Genomic DNA, 18,571 nt, shown 5'->3' with positions numbered 1-18,571 from the left:
GGGGGGGACGAAAGAGTAGAACCCGATCGATCTTGAGAACTGAACGGTCCCGGTTTACCTCAGAATAGTTTTCCCTGGGACTTCTCATACACAAGCCTCGGGAGTAGCATGCTTCCGGGTCACAATTGCTCATACTAATGCTCGGATACATCCTGTCCCGAAGGGCTATTAAGGAACTGGCGTACCCCGCCCTTCTCCATCTCGCACAGTCGGCATGCCGATACTCACTTAACAGCACAAGCCCAAGTACTGAGAAAACTCTTGGATTATAATAGCAAAAATGTCTCAATTCGGAACCGGATGGCACGGAAGAAGTGTCTCTCCAACGGTAAGTCTGGCCTCGAATGTTATATACAACACTTCACAGACGCCTCAGTGTCATGAACAATACTTTCACACCAACGCACCCAGCCCTTTATCAAAAACTCATTATGGTCAGGAACCCCCAACAGACACTTGCCGGAAAGGTTGCCGTGGTGAGCGGCGCTTCCTCAGGCATCGGAGCTGCTATAGCTCAAGAGTTATCTCACAGAGGCGCTTCAGTAGTCATCAACTACCCTTGGCCGGAACATAAGAAGGCGGCCGAGGATGTTCGTTCGTCTTTGACTTGCGATGCCAGAATCGTTGAGGCAGATCTGTCCACCGTCGACGGACCCAACATGCTCATCGATGCCACAATCAAGGAGTTTGGGAGACTCGATATCCTCGTTAACAATGCGGGTATAGCTTACCCAACCCGGATTGATGAGCCGTCTATCGAACAAGTCCTGAAAGACTGGGATCGCATCGTCACTCTCAATGGACGAGGTACTCTGCTCCTTACACGAGCGGCACTTCCTGTCCTATCCGGCCAACACTCACGCATCATAAATATCTCGAGCGAGTCAACACGATCCCCTGAGCCGCAGATGACCATATACACCGGGACAAAAGGCATGATAGAGACGTTTACACGGTGTTGGGCAAAGGAACTGCCACGGCAATACGGCTGCACGGTCAATTCCGTTGCACCTGGCCCAATTGCTACGGACGCCATGTTGTCGGCACCAAAGGATTTCCTTGATATGGTTTACAAGCAATCGGAAAGGAACCCGGTGGCAAGCCGGCTTGGGGCACCCGAGGAGGTTGCTGCTGCAGTGGCGATGCTGTGCGAGGAGCAGGCAGATTGGATCAACGGTGCCTATATCCCAGTTGGAGGTGGAATGGTGATGACATGACAGTATCTAGATCTGATAACTATATTGGTTGACCATTCGGGTAGAGGATAACCTAAATGACGGTGAAATGCTGCTGTCAAGGTTTAGATCCGTAGCTTAGCTAGCTAAAAGAGAACTGCTATCCGGTAGCGTACTTCAAAGATTTGTAGCTTGAATTAGAACCTGACTATGGGTCTGTGTAAATAGTATATAAGACATGAGTCTTTGAGTTTTACGTTAAACTGCAGGAAGGAGATGTTATATTAGAGAGATTAATTAGTGTGTACCACTCCTTGTGTAATATTAAAGTCCAACTTAACCTTCTATACAGGGAAACTGCACAGTCTGTTTTACTTTTTTTTAGCTGTTGTAAACGAATTTGATCCCGAGTTACTTTGCAACTTAGAGAACCTCGCATAAGTCCGCTGGTTCCTATATTCTAAGCTATTTTATAGTTTCCCAATAGAGAAAAGGTTAACTGGCAGTCAAACCTCTCCCATGCAATGTTTTTCTCACTTTTCAGTGGCAAGCTATTGGAGCGGTCCTGTATAATAGAAAACTATCAGAACCTCTTGAGGATGCTTTTCTCACTGTGCATGAGCCCAAAGGCCACCAGCAAGAAAGATTCGCTTCAGCGAGCTTTGCATTTTTGGAACCTAGACTCAGCCTAACCGTAGCTTTCTTGTGGATGATGACGATGTCATAGAAAGAAAGAGGCAAGCTTGAGCTCTGTTAAAAGGCCGACACTAGCAATCAAGGCTATACAGCGGCGTGGTGGTCAGCATGGCCAATCTGCAGGAAGTAAAGAGGGTTCCGAACGTCAAAGACCTTGCCACGCCGCCCGTGATGCGGGGCGCTGGAAAACAGGGCTGTCTCAGCACGTGAGTTTAATGGAGTTTGTCAGAATTGGTAACGAAATTTGGCTCGGCATGCCGAGCCCAATGGAATGGGCCCAGAACCAGGGCCTGGAGTCAGGTAAGGGGGGCTTCGGTTTGCCGATGGTACTACAGTTCCCCTCATGGCTCATTCCGAGAACCCGCGTGAAGGGTGCATGTCAGTGCACCGGAGCTTCACATAATCCATCCGGTATTTCTCCCTGCTCTTGCCAGCAATGTTAAGTGTTACACTGAAGTAGTTAGAACTATCAAACGGAAACAAACGTTTTTTCGGGTGGATTTGTCAGACGGAAAGCCGGCAAACCATGAGACCGCCCCCACTTCACTTCGGGACATGGAATATTTAAGTATCTACCTAAAATATTACTTAAATCGGTATTCACGGAAGTTCCAACAATTCCTAGGCAACATTAACGTTGCCGCCAACTTCTAGCTCATTATGGCCACCAAATTCGAGAGAACGTCATCTGATGTGGAAGGCTACACTCGTATCAAACACGACATCATTCCGATGCGCGATGGTGTCAGGCTTTGTGCTGATGTTTTCCTCCCCTTCTCAGCATCCAAAAACGGCAAAAAGGTCCCAGTTATTTGTAGTCTCGGACCCTACGGCAAGGACGTCCACGCCTCATCATTTGGGTTACCTCAGACCCATATTTACGCCGAGATGTACAAACACATCAAGCCGCTTGGGCCAGATGCATGCTTCGAGCTGTGTGAGCCGCTCGTTTGGGTACGTCTTTCCACATAAACTGTTAACACCCCTGACCCGATTCTCACATCCACAACTTATAGTGCCAAGAGTACGGCTACGCTCTTCTCCGTGTCGATGAGCGTGGTATCGGTAATAGTGAAGGCCGGCTGGATCCCTTTGGCTTGGAAAGATCATTTGAGATCCAGGCTGATGCTGAAGGCCAAGGTAGGCTATTATCTACTCTCGGTTTGCAAAGGTCTTGAGAAACTCATTTACTCGCTAGATCTTTATGATGTGGTTGAATGGGCTGCCGCTCAAAGCTGGTCCAACGGTAAGGTAGCCTTTTCAGGCATCAGCTACTACGGTATGGTAGGATACTGGGCCGCCATGCAGAAACCACCACATTTGACGTGCGTCATGTCATATGAAGCGGCCTGTAGTATCTATCAAGCTGGTCGTCGAGGGGGGATCTATAGCCACAACTTCCAATCCCATTGGTACAGCAACATCGTTATACCTCAGCAACGAGGAGCACGAGATGGAACACGAACCAAAGACGAGCTTGAGGCAGACCGAGTAGATTTCCCCAACCTCATGGCAACAAACGAGTATCCCGATCAAGGCCCCGTTGGCTTTTTGGACAAGATTAGATCGCTTTCTGATATAGAAGTGCCTATCTATGTGGCAGGCAACTGGACGGATCCAGAGGTACATCTTCCAGGCAACATTCGCGCCTTCAATAGCGTCTCTTCAAAGGAAAAGTGGCTGGAAATGCATACTGGAAACCATTTAGGCGCATTTTATGAGCCAGACCATATTTCCATGCAGAGGAAGTTCTTGGACTATTTCCTTTTCGACAAGAAGGATAACGGAATGCTGGACGTGCCTCGGATCCGGCTACTTCAGCATCATGGCACCAAGACCCTGTACCGAGAAGACGAGACTTCCTTCCCGCCTTCCGATGCACAAGATGTCTCATTTTATCTCACTCCTGAGAAGCAACTATCTCTGAACCGCCCGGCAGGAGAAATGAAGCAATTATCTTACCAGGGCTACCGAGAAAATATCACATTGGCACTCGAATCTCCGTTCACCGAGTCCTTTGAAATCCTTGGATCGCCTTATCTCGAACTTGAGGTCAGCACCAGTACTGAGGACATGGATCTCTTCATCTATCTTCGCGCAATCGATGAGAACGGAAAAACGGTGGTATTAAAGGGCAATCATGGCGAACCGATGGATAACTTCGCCAGAGGCTATTTTCGCCTATCACACCGAGATGAAGTGGCCAAAGACTTTGATAAGGATCGCGTTATTATCCAGCCTCCCACTCCCATGTCTGAGGTCGTTCCAGGCCAGATATACAAGGTTATGGTGCCTATCTACCCGGCCGCATATCTCTTTGACAAAGGTCAAACGCTTTCACTCGAGATAGGGGCGGTTAATACGCCAAGCACGATCCCGCCAATGCGTCACGAAGGAGGTGATAGGATTGCGGCAAGATTTGAAGGGGAAAATGTTATATTCTCTCATGGACGTCTTGTGTTGCCTCGTGTGAGGCGCTGAATAATTCCTCACACTAGTAGCTACTGGTAGATAATAGTCAAGGGTTGCAGTATGTCAATGAGAGGACACATAGTAAACTACGTTCAAGCTACATCCTGATTTTCTGCCTGTCTGCTTGACTCCATAAAGGGTCAGCGAGACATGCTTATTAGAGGCTAAGGCTCGTATGCCAGCCGTAGCCTGCTGCGTCAAAAAATGTACGGCGGGGGGATGCCCATTCGCCATACAAAATCAGCTCTTTACGTCAGGCGTCTTCTGACACCCCCAGGCCTACCTAAGCGCATCGACATTTGGAGCTCACAGCTACAGCAACCTTGCAGCAATAAGAAGCCTCGTTGTTTCATTGGCGAGAGTCTGTCATCAACGCGACACGTATTCGCCAATGAGGCCCTTGCTTTCAGCCCGATTATGCAGGTTTGAACGGATTGGATGCCGGGGTGTGTAAGACTGTAGACACAGCCTAGGGGAGGAAATAAAACTCAGGACCTTGACCCTAAGTGATAAAAATATTAAGTAAATTTAGGCTAAGTTTAGGGGAGCTTTTGCTAAGTTTATTTTAACACCCTATATCAAGGTTCGGTGTTTTCTTGCCCCTTGAGGACAGCCCCTAAATGAGTGATGGCATATTTGTAATTGTTGGGCATGAATGATTTCCTCTCTTACAACAACACGTACTACTTCCTTACGTCATGATAATCAACTCTAGGTTCTAATGTTCTGCAAACTTTTATTACTACGGCTATAACTGAAAGGTAGCGCTGATCATGGAAGTTGTTGGCGTCGTCGCGGCTGTTCCAGGTCTTGTCCAGATTATCCAGGCAGTGATTACGGCTATCCGCGGGGTATCGAAGAAAGACGTTGCACCAAAGGTAGCCCAGAACCCGATTCAAAGCCTTCGAAATATCCAGCAAATCCTCGAACGCGGAAAGGAACAAGGCTTATGGGATAAACCGCAATTCGAACAGCACAAATCAACCATCAAACACTGGACGACAGAGCTAGCCTCCCTCAAGCTTGTGCTCCAGCCGTCAGCATCAAAAGAGACACGCGCAGGTCTCTGAAGAAGTTTTGTCTTGTCTTGACTGAACTCGAAAAAACACTCAATCAGTGGTTGACTCGTCTAAGCCAGATTCAAACAGAGCTCGTATTAATTATGATAAACATTCAACAATAAATCACGAAAGGTGCGATGCCAAGCAAGAGATCAATACATAGCTCTAAATATTTTAGATGTATTACATGAAACCGTCACTGCTCGTTTGCGAGCCGATTTGCATCCTTGTAGCGACAACTTTATTCCTGACAAAACACCTGGGACCTGCGAATGGATCTGGTCACAATCGACGTTCTCCGATTGGGCCCAAAGCTCTCCAACTATACCAGATCCCTATCTCAAGCGGAATCTTTGTATCTATAGTATGAAGGTTGCGGGAAGTCTGTCCTCATCAAGTCTATTGCCCAGAAACTTGGAGAACAAGGCCAGATCGCTCTCCGTTTTTCGTTCTGGTCCGGTAATGAGAACCAACGAAGGCTAGAAGACCTGCTGAGAACCCTGGTATGGCAGATACTCAGGCACATCAAACATGTCGATCTTGAGAAAGTATCCCAGCTATTGGCTCGGAGTGATGGCATCGACAAGAGCAGCCTTGTCGAGGCATTGCGCATCGCTTTGTCTGGTATCAGCAAGAAGGTATACTGCACCATCGACGGCATCGATGAATCGACAGAGGACTGGAACAGTGAAACATATGGGCGTCTTTCGACTATTCTGGACCTGGTCAAAGATCACAGTAACCTTCGCCCGCTCCTGGCTGGCCGACAACACTCATTAAGAACGTTTCTGAATAGAGCCTTGCCAAGACTGGAGATTACAGAAAGTCTCATACGAGACGACATAGCCAAGCTAATTGCAGTCGAGATACACGATTCACTCGAAAGCTATTCACCTGTCTTCCGAGACGAGGCCCAGAAGAATCTAGAAGCCAAGACTCAAGTAATGTTTCTCTGGGTTAGACTAGTCTTGAAAGAGCTGAGGCGTTGCTCCGGTGTTGAGGATGTTAGACAAACGCTTCAGCAAGTTCCCCACGACCTCGACCGCGAATATCACCGACTACTGTTGCAACTCATGACTCGCACCCGAGGATCAGTAGCAAAACCTTCGATATCGATGAAGCGAGCGAGATATGTCTTGTCTTCCATACTAGCATGTCCTGAGCCTATGACGGGCGAAGACCTATGCTATGCATATGCCACACAGGTCAGCGTGAATGGCACAATCGAGAATGACCTCATCACCATTGAAGGTATTATGGATGCCTGTGGCGATTTTGTTAGGGCCACAGAAGGTCGCTATCATCTCATCCATGCATCGGCATCCGACTTTCTCGTGCGACCGAAAGGCGAATGGGAACCTGAAGACACGGATATTTCATATTTCCATGTCGACCTCGCGGAAGCTCACAAATCCATGTCCTTGGCTTGCTTCAAGTACATCAAGTCTATAGACCTTGGGTACCCATTAACAGATGGCGGGGCATCATCTCTGTCGTCAAGATACGCCTTCTTTTCCTACGTTGCAAGATGCCTTCCATTTCATTTAGCTGAAGCGCTACAGGAGAATCATCAAGTCAGAATAGAAACATCTAAATTTATGAAAACACATCAATTCTGCGCCTTGATTGAATACCTTCTGGCTACGAGTCAGAGCTCCCCGCCCAACGACTTCCTTGGTTCTATGTACTATTGGGGTGAGATATTTGCCTGGACGTGGATGGAACTAGACCGAGCTTTCCATCTCGAATTAGACCGCTGAGAAAGAGAGTTGGGCGTTCAAGATGAACGCTACCAATCATGGCTCGCTTTAGCCTTTCTCATTCCAGCAAATGCCCGGAAACTGGCTGAACAACAGGCCCGGCCGTTCACAAGGCCTGCGCGCAACGATAGAAGCGTGCTGACGGTGACGAGAGGTAATGCAATTTCTATGTTGCCTCAACATATCGCAAGCACCCATGGTCCTGCCGTACAACGTGTATCTGGAACTCTTCAGGCTCTTTCCCAGATATTTGCGACATTCAGAAGTCCAGGCACAGACCTCCTAGCTTCGTCAGCAGAGTCCATGCCGGTCCCGATCCTTTTCCTTGCAGCCAATGTTGCGAGACAAAAGGGGAATTCGATGCTCGCAGAGAAGATGGCGGTTATCTCTGTTAAGAAGACAAAAGGAAGAGGTGACGTCTTTGAGTTTTGCAGCTTGCTATTACTTGCAGCTGTAAGATTCCACGCAAAACGGGATACCAGTGAAACAAACGTGGAGATGCTGCGAAAGTCAGTCCAAATTGCAAACCGCCTCCCCACTCAGCCCCATATACTGATGCTGAAGGTGGAGGCCCTCCAAATACTGATACTTGTACTGCTGAAGAAGGAAAGGGAACAAGAAGCGAATGAGTTCATCCGCATGTATGAAGATCTTATCGGAAGGGATCGCAAGAAATCCAGTAGCCGTATATGGGAGTACGGCCTTTGCCATACTCGATTCGGAACAGCGCATAGGAAAGAAGGTCTGGAATATATGGCTAGAAGTCTCCTCTTTAGCGGCAGTTACAGAGTCTCCGCAGACTTTGCTGCTCAGGCCATAGATATTCTTGCAGACTCAGGATCAAAACCGAGACTCCGAGATCTGAGTTTGCTAGGTATCCATCGAGACGCCCTGTACAGGGCTTGCAACTTGGAAAAATGCATCGCTAGCTGCCAGCAACTACTAGTCTTCTTAAGAAAGCTCGAATCAGAGCCCGTGGTCACAGATGCCCGATGGAAAACCCAAATCTTGATAGCCCGTTGTGTCATCGAGCAAGGAAATATAACAGAGGCCGACACATGGTTTTCCAAGGCGGCAGACGAAATAATGCTTCTTGGCCCCGGTGAGCCGCACCAAAAAGGCCAAAATTGGTTCTTCTTTATGATGGAGGATTTGGCGCTTTTGGGGCGTTATAGGCGTTCCCAGGTCATTGCCAATGAGCTACTAGAGATGAGAAGAATCACCCACTTCCAAGACGACAAAGACTTGGATTTTGGAGCCATCGAGTCGCTTGTTTCTAAGCTGTAGGCTATCGGTTGTATAGACCATGACTATCCGGAGTTCCTCCGCTGTCATTCGTTATTAATGACCGCACAAGGCATACAGGACGCGGATGGAAAAATGGATTGGTTTGGGCAACGACTATGGTCAGTAGACGAGGATCTTCCAGCTTTCAGTAGGAGAATACATTTACTCAAGCTCAAGTACATCGACACATGCCTCCACCTCGATGATGGGCTATTCAACGCCCTTGAGGGATACATGATGCTAGGGCGTTTCTTCTTCAAGCAAGGTAACATCGAAGCAGCAGATATAGTGTCATCCGACGCAGTGTCACGTATCTTTTCGGATATGTCTTCAGAAGACCCTTCATGGCCTTTCAGACTAGCAAGTCAGGTCTACCTCTTCGCTGGGAAATTTTCCAAGTGTATTCCCTTGCTTTGCCAGGCTCATTAAAAGCCAGTAGGTGTCAATGGTGATGAAGTCTTCAAGTTTGAGATGGAGATGATTTACGCCTTTACGTATATATACGCACTGGAAGCATTCGAAGAAGATCTTAAGAAGGTCGACTTGAGATTATCCTTTCTCGAAAGGTCTTGCGAGCATTTATCGACTAAGGTGATGGATGATATAGACCAGTATAGGAGCTTACGGCCACGGGAAGAGAAGAGAGACGATGAACAGGATGCAGAGGAGAGTAGGAAGGAGAGAATGACAGATCTAAAGGCACGGCTGGAAGACCTTAATGCAGGTTCCATGATAACTGAGGCGATGGCTAAGTTGGGGCTGGTGGGGCCAGAAAGGGAGTTATTAAGCTAAGGTAATTTCGAGGAAGACCAAACGAGATTATTTACTTGAGAAATAAATAGGAAGAATATGTTAGCCCAGTTAGTCACTAAATGTAAATATACTGAAGAACGTAGCAATTCAAGAAAGCGGAAGCACGTGATATAGCTGCGGGGTATTCGGATTTTAGCCACTACGCCTTCGATCGCCAACGACATCTAAAAAGAGAAACACATAATGCCACAGCGGAAGGACAAAGGTAAGTTCAGGTTTTACTGCAAACATAGCCTTTACTCACTCGTCCCATCCTAGGTTGCTCGATTTGCTCCAAGCGAAGGATCATCTGTGATCTCGGCCAACCGAGCTGTCAGAAATGTCTCGGCAGAGGATTTACTTGTCCTGGGTACGGTCCGAGACTTCGATGGGTTCAGGGCGTGGCTCTTCGCGGTCATCTTCGGGGAGTCCAATTTCCTGTCCCTGGGCCTCCAGTATTGACCTCCTCGCCAAATATCGACAGCAACACCCAACAGCTATTAGACTATTATGACAAGCACATTGCTGGGTTGATGGTCTGGTTCGACTCCGAGAAGAACTACTATCGCCAAAAGGTTCTACATTTGGCTCAGACAAACGAAGCAGTGCGTCTCGCTATTTGCGCAGTCTCAGCTCAACATGCATCAAGGAACTTCACGCCATCAACTGTGTATGAGAAGGATAGAGACCATGTCTTATCAATGATTATGCGTGGCGTTGACGACATGACCGCGCATCCCCAGCTTACAGTGACAGCCGATACAGCAGAATGGATGCTTTCGTCAATGATGGTCCTGTCATCCTACGAGCTAGCTCATAATGGCGGTGCAGATGCTGCTGACTTCCATCGAAAGGCGGCGCGTGCGCTAGTCAACACTTTATCCACCCTAGACTTTCCAAAGAGTAGCCTTTTCGGCTTTTTGCAGAATCAGCTTTCTATGTATGATATCTTCGCAAGTACTACTATCCTTGATGCGACAGATGTGCAGGATGCGATTAGGCCCGTTGAGTATGGTGATGATCGGTCATTCTCTGCGTATCTACTACTACTTCATGATGCGACGCTCATATCTCGAGAATGTTCGGCTGGGGACTCAACTCGCGATTGGAGGGCGGAGTTTATCCAAGCACGAGGGGAGACGTTGATGGAAGTTGGCAGCAGCGGGATATGCTCGAGTGCTGATCGGGGGGACTTTATACGGCTTGTTGATGCCTACCACAATGCTGCGCTGTTATACGCTGCACGATGCCTTGGTCATCAATATGGCCCGGAAGAAACAGTTTGTCTCTCAGACTTGTTTCGACTACTGAGAGGTATGAAGAATCTACATGGATGTATCCATAACCTCGCATGGCCAATCTTCATTGCCGGGACAGAGTCCTACGGAGTTGACGACCAACAACTCATCGTGAGAGACCTATACAAGAGCTTGTCCGAGGTCACAGGCTTTAAACACCATGGAGACGTTCTCACTTTTCTAGAGACATTCTGGGTCAGTGGAGATTCAGATTGGCGCATACTAGCGAAGCAATGGGGAGACCACGGTAGAAGAATCCTAGCTGTTTAAGGGTCGAACTATCTACTTTTTAACAGTCTCTTCATCCTCAATTCCAAAGATAACTTTCATCGGATCTTGATACTGGTAGTAGCCCAAAGCCGGCGGACACATGCCATACCCCAACAGTCTAAGCATATTGGGCGGAAAGCTCCGAGCTTTTGCAACCTCTGGGGGAATGCTCAGATACTGGTTTTCTTCCTGCCTCAGTGTTCCCTTGCACATGAACATACCGATCGTTTCTCGGGCGTCGTCCCTTTCAATGTTAGCTTGGATAATACGAGAAACTTTGCAGCAGGCTTACTTGGTGATGTTGGCTCCACCTGCATGATAAACATTGCCCAGGAAGAGCATGGCATCGCCAATTTCCAGCTCTCCGGGGATAGCCTCCTCGTCGAGTGGGCATCTATCAGGGCCCCAGAGATGGCTCTTTGGAATGACGATAGTCGCACCGTTTTCCTTTGTTGTCTTGGTCAAAGCCTGGCGACGTTAGATGATCAACCAGATCAAGGAAGAGAATGGGCATACCGTCACACAACCGAGCATCACAGGCATATCGCAGTTCCGAGGGTGATAATCCGAATCATCCCTATGAAGAGCCTGCTGCTTACCACCGGGCTCAACGCGAAACCCAACAGCACTAGCAATGTACGGCTTTCCGAAAACCGTCAATTGCTCTTGACCTTCCCAATACGTATACTTACTGCCTAGGACTCTTTCAGCCACGGATTGGAACAGAGGGTTGAGGGCTAGTTCGACACATGCGTCTGATGTAGCGAAGAAACCGGTTGCTCGCTTGGTGGTGGGCGGAAAGAAGCCGGACTCATCTTTGACATCTGAGTCAAAGAGGGGTTTGAGATCACTTCGGATCTGTTCGCATAGAGACTTGGAGGCTATGCCTTTGATGATCAAGGCGCCGTCTCTCTCTAGAGCATTGATGATGGTCTCTGGGGTTGTTCCGGGGTCATTGGCATGCAATGTCGAGACTGCGGTTCCAGCCTCAGTGGGATAGTTTGAGGAACGGCACATGTCTGCGCTAAATGATTAAGTAATAGGAGAGGGTCAGTGACATACAATTGGGAGAGAGATTTCAAGAATTGCGGTGCCGAGTGCTATGCCTTTTAATACTTGCTTGCAGTCCAGTCCCTAAGCTTAGGCTTTCTCGCATTAGCTACCAAATTGAGAAGTTGAATCGTGGTCTCTCCCGGTAACTTCTTAAATCAGTATAACCTCAAGCTTATGTGGGTCTTCTCATCACAACTTCCGAAAAGGGAACACTAGACAGTTAACCTAGAGGAGCAAGAGCAGCAATTGATTTACTTCTTTACTCTGTTAGTAGTGTTTATGTATTCTGATTCGCTAAAGAATTGTGAGTACATGTTCTATAACCGACCCTTAAATTCCTTATCTTCATTTAGCCCCAACCTACGCCGTACCATGAAGCTCTTAGACAATGACGCTACATGTGCCCGTCCCTTGCCGCCAAGACGCTGGAGGTTGCCCATGAAAATGAAGATCAAGCCTATCAACTTGTCAATAGTTTTCAGCGAAAGTCTTTTCTCATATTACGAACCAAATTGAGGAATAGAAATACAATCAAAGCTTGGACCCTTTTTATGTCTGCTTACTTGCAGGTGACTGAACTTGTGTCCTGGGGCTTTGAAGCTGCACAAGTCGGTCGGACCAGTTGTTACAGTCGTATAAGAAAGCTGCAAGTGTCGGAGCGGTTTGACCTTTGGATATAACCTTCTGAAGTAATTTTCTTAGTCATTTGTTAGATGCGTCTATTGAGAAAAATTAATCACAATGGCTTACTGCGGGCTTTGGGCTGGAAAGGAATTCTCTGGTGATTTGTCCATAATGGCGGTTGTCAAAATGAGGATTGGGGCCAAGCTGCACCTGTTTCTTTTGGCAATATTCCATTTTGAACGTGGCTATTCGAATGATCTTATTATATAACATTTACATGCAGGTCTGGGTTTCGACATGAACTTTTGAGGTGCGCCATCATTTCACCCGTATAATCATTTCAATTTCTTCCCAGATGAATCCCCAAAATACGAAAGCCAAGCCTGGTTCTCTGTTTAGGTGACAGTTCAAGTTTCAAGTTACATCAGATGACGAGGCTGTTTTGGATCTTCTTATTGGCTCCAAGTCCTAGGCAACTGGTTCGCATTACGCCACTTCGCACCCCAAAACTTACCCCGCTGCACCCCAAAACTGCACCTTATATTCTGCACAGAAGTTCATTTCAGGCTCACCCCAAACTCATCCTGAATATAAATCACGACAAATGAAAGGTCAATTTAGCTTCCACTATCACATACTTCAATACCTTGCAGAACCACAAATCCTTTCTTTTTATCCTCAGTGTTACTTTCTTCGCCCTCACGCGTTCCTTTGATGGAATCCCTTCTTTCAATATGGAATCGTTTCACTCTGAGACCGGAGTTCCCCGTTGCTTATCCTGGATCCTTGGAAGTTATCAGAGAGGGGTCAAGGGAGATACAAGCTCGACGGCTAGAGATCAAGCCTGGAGCTGCCAATCGTCCTTCTCTTGTGTCTGAAGTCAAAACTGTCCATGGACGCCTGATAAAGATAGGAGAAACATGCACCGAAATCGACCAAGACCAGTCTAGCAACAGTCAAAGAAGTACGGATTCCGGGCCCGAGCAGTGGGTGGCCCTCCAGACTATCCATCGTACGCTCTTGCGCGAACATGATGAGCTCCCTGACGCCTCTTCCTCACTTAGCCCGCAACTGCGCCACTTCAGAAAGATCGCGCATAATCATTCCCTTGAATCGAGAACTTTGCGGCGGTTTAGCAATTGTCTGCTTTACCTTCTGAAGCGTGGGCAGGACTTGGAATCGGCAAGGCAATGGCTAGAGGTCATGAAACTGTCTTCTTCACTCATTGAAATACTTGGGAAGACTGGCTTGCTCTTTTCTCACGAAGAAATGGCCTTTATGTACACGCTCCGGAAGAGTCAAGCCATATTTGAAAGATTGAAAGTATGGTTTAGGCGGAAATACGAGGGCCTAGGCCGCAAAAAAGTTGTGACGGAGGAGCAAGGTCTTGCTGAGCCCATCTTCGAGTTTCCCAATAACGTTAGACACACTTGTATACTAATGCCGTGGACAATTCTACCAGCACTGTTGATACGATGGGGTGTCTGTTGGATGTTCACTATCGATTCTAGCCAGCATGGATGGGGCTGTGCTGGTGACTCCATGATCTCGCCCGTGCCAGCTGCCCATGACTTGTACGCCGACTTCTATAGTATCGGAATTGAAGGTAATGTCCTCACAGACTTTGTGAAAGCTTTTCTAACCATGTAACAGAGGGACTTCAAGGATCGGTGGTAGATGACTTCGACAACAGAGGATATCTCAGTCAGGATACCCTGGAAGAGCTTTGGCCTGGAGACGTTCAGTTAATGAATGACCTGATCCACGCATTGACATTTGCCCAAAACACCCCTCAGGATCCAAACTTTCTGATTCCGGACATGACGTCCCGTGGAGATTTGGAACTGGCGGCGCAGGATACGGCAGAAACTTTACCAGCGGCCGCCATAAAAGACCCAACTCATACGGCGTGCATCAATACCGACAATAGCGTAGAGACAGATGGCACGGGTAGTGCCGACAGCAGCGGCTATCGTCAGCGAACGATCAACTCGGATGAGTGAGTACAATGTTCACTAAATAAGAAAACTTGTTCTAAATAGATGCAGCAGGGCAGAGGAAACAAACAGTCGCTTTGTGTGTCCAGAATGCCAACAGACATTTGCAAGGCAATTTACCTTGAGCCGACATCGAACAGAGAAACATAAAGATGCATCAAGCTTGGAGGAGTCATTGCTATGTCCCAATACTGGCTGCAAGAGGTCCAATGGGAAGCCTTTCAAGCGGAGGGCACATCTAAAAAGACACCTGGAGAGCTGTAAGCTTAACCAGGAAGACCTTAGCCGACGCGGCGATCAATCTTGTCCAAGGCCAGCATCAGCATCAGCATCAACTCCAGCCTCAGCTAGCATTCAGCAACGCCAAGACGTCGGACCAGATGAAGGCATCAGCGCCAATGGCGTGAAGAAGAGACCAAGGGCTGAAGATGACGAAGTGTCAAATGACGATTTCCTCCTTGCAGAGATGGTTAAAAAGTATAAGAAGATGGAAAAAGAGATCAAAGAGAAGCAAGAAGGCTTGGAGGCACTTGGGAAGACTATCCAAATGTTGAAAGGCTCTTCGGGGAATTCGTAGTCAACTATGTACACGGTAGCCATGCGGCAGGGAAAGTTCAAATAGGGAGGGACTTCAAGGATGATGCGACGGTGGAGGGATACTATTACTATACCAGATTGAATAGCCATTTACTAGTTCTCCAAGTAATTCTATATTTACTGTAGAATCCTACCAAATGCGAGTATTCGCGGTCTATTGCACTTTATTACTTTGCTGCTACTGTCTAATATGCCCAAAGGTAAAAGTCAAGCTTTGTCCTTTATCGCGGACCCTTGGTCTTTCCATCTCTATCTAGTCCCAAGGCATTGGCAACGTCCTTGAGAACATCTTCCCTAGTATTCCAATATTCCTTTTCAAGGCCCTTCTCCGCCAATCCTAATATTCTCCCTCCACGATCTGTCTTTCTGAACCTCTCTTTTTCCTCCGCACTTAGCATATCCACCAAGCTCTGCAGCGTTCGCGCTAGTGGATCTTTGCTCTTATGCTCAGGCCCAGGACCCGGGCTAGCCCAATTTGTAGGGGTAAACTTGTAAAGGAACGTTGGGAATGTAGATAATGTAAAAGAAAGTAAAAAGATATATCCTCGCAACTCTGTATTCTCAATTCCCCATAAGCGAAGCCATTTGTGTTCCGCCTTGACTAGCAAGCCATAGGTCCATGGATATGCCGTTATTGCATCCTTCAACACTGGGTCTGTTTGGGCTAACACCTGATCAAAATGCGAATATGTACCTTTTGATTGCCAGAAGGTTGAGTTGCTTGCTGTTAGACATCTCAATTGTTCAAAGTGGCTTGGGAAGACACCTGGTATGGCTGTTTGGTGAAGGGGTAGTTCGAACACTCGCGTGTTTACACGTGTGTAATTCGGGAGATCAGGTGAGTCACCGGTTAACCGGCTTCTGTTCCCCTCTGTGGTGAAGTGCAGCAGTGCTGGGGCCGCAACGCGCCAGGATCCGCAGAGGAAGCTCTTTTGGCATGATATATAAAGGAAGTTTGACCGCCCCATGGTATCATGTTTATCCCTGTACTCCAAGAGATCCACAAATGCTTTGTCCCAAGGATCATGCAAGATCGGGCCGTCGGGCTGTCTCCAAGGCTCTTGCTGCGCCGACATATAGATCCAATGATGCCACTGCTGTTTCTCTGGAAAACGACGCGTTCTTCGATATAAGTGTCCCAGACCTGCCAGCTCGTACTCGTCCCCAAAGCCCGTAACTGTAGGTCTCTTAAGTCCTAGTTGATCCGTCCATTTGAGAGGATTAACGATTTGTGGTACATGAAATACAGGTGCGACATTCGCCCAATTATCGTAAGGCTCATCGAAATACTCCGTGATCTTGTACTCGAGCACATTTTTCAAGAGGAATCGGGCGGTTTGTTCTTTGGACTCGGAATACCACAGGCCGATGATGATGCCTTGATAGATGCCGAGTATTATTGTGAGGCTGTAGAAAGGGAGCAACATCAACACGATACTCTTTATGGAATGGCATGCTGATTTGACGTAGGCCCAAACGACCCGGATCAGGCCTTTCGCGGAGGTGATGACCCTCATGTCGAAGGTGAATGGGGACGTTGATAAAAGAAGAGAAGGAAATCACGAGAATACCAAAAGGCGGAAGTCCATGCAATTTTATTATTTGAACATGTTGGTTCACGGCTGTTGGTTCAGTTTGATGGAGCCAGCTTCTGCCTAGATTATCGCCGAACTGTCCGCAAAGTGGAGAGTTTATGCTTCTTTTTAGGAAAGGTTAGCGATGATTTAATTTTGTTTATGCTGTTGGTTGTAAAGTCAGGCCATGGATTGACTAATGCCAAGACGCTATCTTTGGAAGAAAAAACTGCAGTAGGACTGCAAGAACGGCAATACTTTTCACGGTGAGGGACAATTCTTCATCATTCGTCGATTGACTATCTATAACTTCTGTCTAACCCGCCGTGGCCCCGGAGAGAACATAACTAGAACCAGCATATCTAAGACAGGTTGGGAAGCTTGAAGACACTGTCGGTGACCCAGTTATCTCCATTGAGGTATCCAGCACTCATCACATACAGCCAATCAGGGTTATCCATAACCATGGCCTGTCGGGAATAAGCACCAGGCTGAGGAATGTCATAGTAAACCCAAGAGCCAGCAGCGCCGAGGTTAGTGTTGATGTAAATGCCATTGTCACTGTTGGCAGTAACAATCAGAGATCCACTAGATCCTCCAGAAGGTGACCAGGTCAGATAAGGCGAAGAGCTAGGCGCACGGCTACCAGCGGTGAGAATCTGGTTGGACGCACTGTCAAAGGTGAGAGGAGAGTCGGAGATGCGGTAGTAAACGGGGAAAGCTGCGTTGTTGGGTGAAGCGCCTCCACCGTACTCAAAGGTCATCATCCACTTTCCGTTGGGAAGCTTAGCGACGGTTGTCATGCCGGGACGTTGAGAGTAAGCAGTTCCTCGAACATCGTTGACGACAGCATCCCAGGTAACACCATCGCTGGAAGTCTGATGCACCAACTTCTGACCATACGAGGGATCGCGCTGATCAGAGTAGTAGCACACGAGCTTGTTGTTATACACCATCAGGAAAGGCTCCCAGACAGGAGTCTCGCCGTTGTTGGGAACGGCTTTTCCTCCGGTGGCGATGTTGGAGATGTACTTCCACGTCTTGCCGCTGTCGGTAGAAGCGTAGAGATCGATCTTTGTCTTGCTGAGATCAGTGGGGATGCTATTTCCAGCAAGGAGGATAGTTCCCTTGGCGAGGTTGCCGATGGCTTGGGGTAGGACGTATAGGAAGGGCTGGTAGCGAAGACCCCAGCCGTTCTTGGTGTCTGTCACATTGGACAGAGGTGCCCAGGTTGAGCCCTTGTCTTTGCTCTGGTAGATGGGGAAGTACACCTTTGGTGGTTCAGGACTATAGTTCTCCCTGTTCCACGTTAGTAAATAGCATACCGGATGATCCGGATGACTGACCAAGTAGCTAGGATAGTTCCATCAGCAAGCTGGACGTTTCGTCCGTACAAGGTCTTGGGAGTGTTGTAGTTGGAGGGAGGCTTATAAATGGTCTGGAAGGTAACGGCATGATCTGCAACGGCTCGCTCCTCAATGGCTCTACATGATGCAGGGCTGAGCAGAGCCAAGCACGATAATAACAGGGAAGCCTTGATGCCAAGCATGATGAAGAAAATGGTGTGAAATGTATGGGTGAAATGATCTGCTGAAAGATCAAGAGAGCGGACGAATGTCTGTTTAAATATCTTGGCATCATGACAACATATCATTTCCCCATCCGACGTTGCATTTCCAAAAGTGCTCTAAACTCTAAGCTACCCCGATGTCACCGTTCAGCCCGAACCTAAACAAGTCCAGCTAATTTTGAAGCTTTTATCTTGACGCGCCAATTACCCTCTTCTAAACTCGTCCGACTCACCTAAATCGTCATGTTCCTGGGTCTGCAAGGTAGCGCACCAATTGACACCTCGCGCAAGAGTGTTTCCCCGCGTCATGTGCCGGTGGAAGCTCCACGCGCTAAGGGCTAGGTC

General features: G+C 47.8%; 7 protein-coding genes across 7 annotated transcripts; 5 read left to right on the top strand and 2 right to left on the bottom strand.

Moving 5' to 3' along the window:
• Window positions 1-431: 431 nt before the first annotated feature.
• FTJAE_2052 (3-oxoacyl-reductase) lies at window positions 432-1,217 on the top strand (the record flags this gene model as incomplete). Its single annotated transcript, XM_037348206.1, has 1 exon — window positions 432-1,217. One exon carries the CDS (start codon window positions 432-434, stop codon window positions 1,215-1,217), a length of 786 nt encoding a protein of 261 aa, XP_037210866.1.
• A 1,314-nt stretch (window positions 1,218-2,531) lies between these two features.
• Window positions 2,532-4,352, top strand: FTJAE_2051 (acyl esterase; the record flags this gene model as incomplete). Its single annotated transcript, XM_037348205.1, has 3 exons — window positions 2,532-2,825; window positions 2,888-3,011; window positions 3,070-4,352. 3 exons carry the CDS (start codon window positions 2,532-2,534, stop codon window positions 4,350-4,352), a joined length of 1,701 nt encoding a protein of 566 aa, XP_037210865.1.
• Window positions 4,353-5,116: 764 nt separating this feature from the next.
• On the top strand, window positions 5,117-8,451 carry FTJAE_2050 (tetratricopeptide-like helical; the record flags this gene model as incomplete). Its single annotated transcript, XM_037348204.1, has 3 exons — window positions 5,117-5,405; window positions 5,777-6,863; window positions 7,356-8,451. The coding sequence occupies 3 exons, from the start codon at window positions 5,117-5,119 to the stop codon at window positions 8,449-8,451; spliced, it is 2,472 nt and encodes an 823-aa protein (XP_037210864.1).
• Window positions 8,452-9,447: 996 nt separating this feature from the next.
• On the top strand, window positions 9,448-10,811 carry FTJAE_2049 (Zn(2)-C6 fungal-type DNA-binding domain protein; the record flags this gene model as incomplete). Its single annotated transcript, XM_037348202.1, has 2 exons — window positions 9,448-9,469; window positions 9,523-10,811. 2 exons carry the CDS (start codon window positions 9,448-9,450, stop codon window positions 10,809-10,811), a joined length of 1,311 nt encoding a protein of 436 aa, XP_037210863.1.
• Window positions 10,812-10,823: 12 nt separating this feature from the next.
• On the bottom strand, window positions 10,824-12,722 carry FTJAE_2048 (phytanoyl dioxygenase family; the record flags this gene model as incomplete). The annotated part of the gene is made up of 6 exons (XM_037348201.1): window positions 10,824-11,055; window positions 11,104-11,279; window positions 11,328-11,830; window positions 12,229-12,321; window positions 12,428-12,548; window positions 12,615-12,722. The coding sequence occupies 6 exons, from the start codon at window positions 12,720-12,722 to the stop codon at window positions 10,824-10,826; spliced, it is 1,233 nt and encodes a 410-aa protein (XP_037210862.1).
• A 1,206-nt stretch (window positions 12,723-13,928) lies between these two features.
• Window positions 13,929-15,062, top strand: FTJAE_2047 (uncharacterized protein; the record flags this gene model as incomplete). Its single annotated transcript, XM_037348200.1, has 4 exons — window positions 13,929-14,094; window positions 14,142-14,487; window positions 14,638-14,745; window positions 14,798-15,062. 4 exons carry the CDS (start codon window positions 13,929-13,931, stop codon window positions 15,060-15,062), a joined length of 885 nt encoding a protein of 294 aa, XP_037210861.1.
• Window positions 15,063-17,018: 1,956 nt separating this feature from the next.
• On the bottom strand, window positions 17,019-18,205 carry FTJAE_2046 (BNR Asp-box repeat domain protein; the record flags this gene model as incomplete). The annotated part of the gene is made up of 2 exons (XM_037348199.1): window positions 17,019-17,955; window positions 18,003-18,205. 2 exons carry the CDS (start codon window positions 18,203-18,205, stop codon window positions 17,019-17,021), a joined length of 1,140 nt encoding a protein of 379 aa, XP_037210860.1.
• Between the last annotated feature and the right edge of the window lie 366 nt (window positions 18,206-18,571).

The sequence above is a fragment of the Fusarium tjaetaba genome, assembly GCF_013396195.1.
Source record: "Fusarium tjaetaba strain NRRL 66243 chromosome Unknown NRRL66243_c0000036, whole genome shotgun sequence".
NCBI classification, from domain to species: Eukaryota; Fungi; Ascomycota; class Sordariomycetes; order Hypocreales; family Nectriaceae; genus Fusarium; species Fusarium tjaetaba.
The sequence above is the reverse complement of the archived record's forward strand: the minus strand, read 5'-3'. Positions and strand labels throughout refer to the sequence as shown.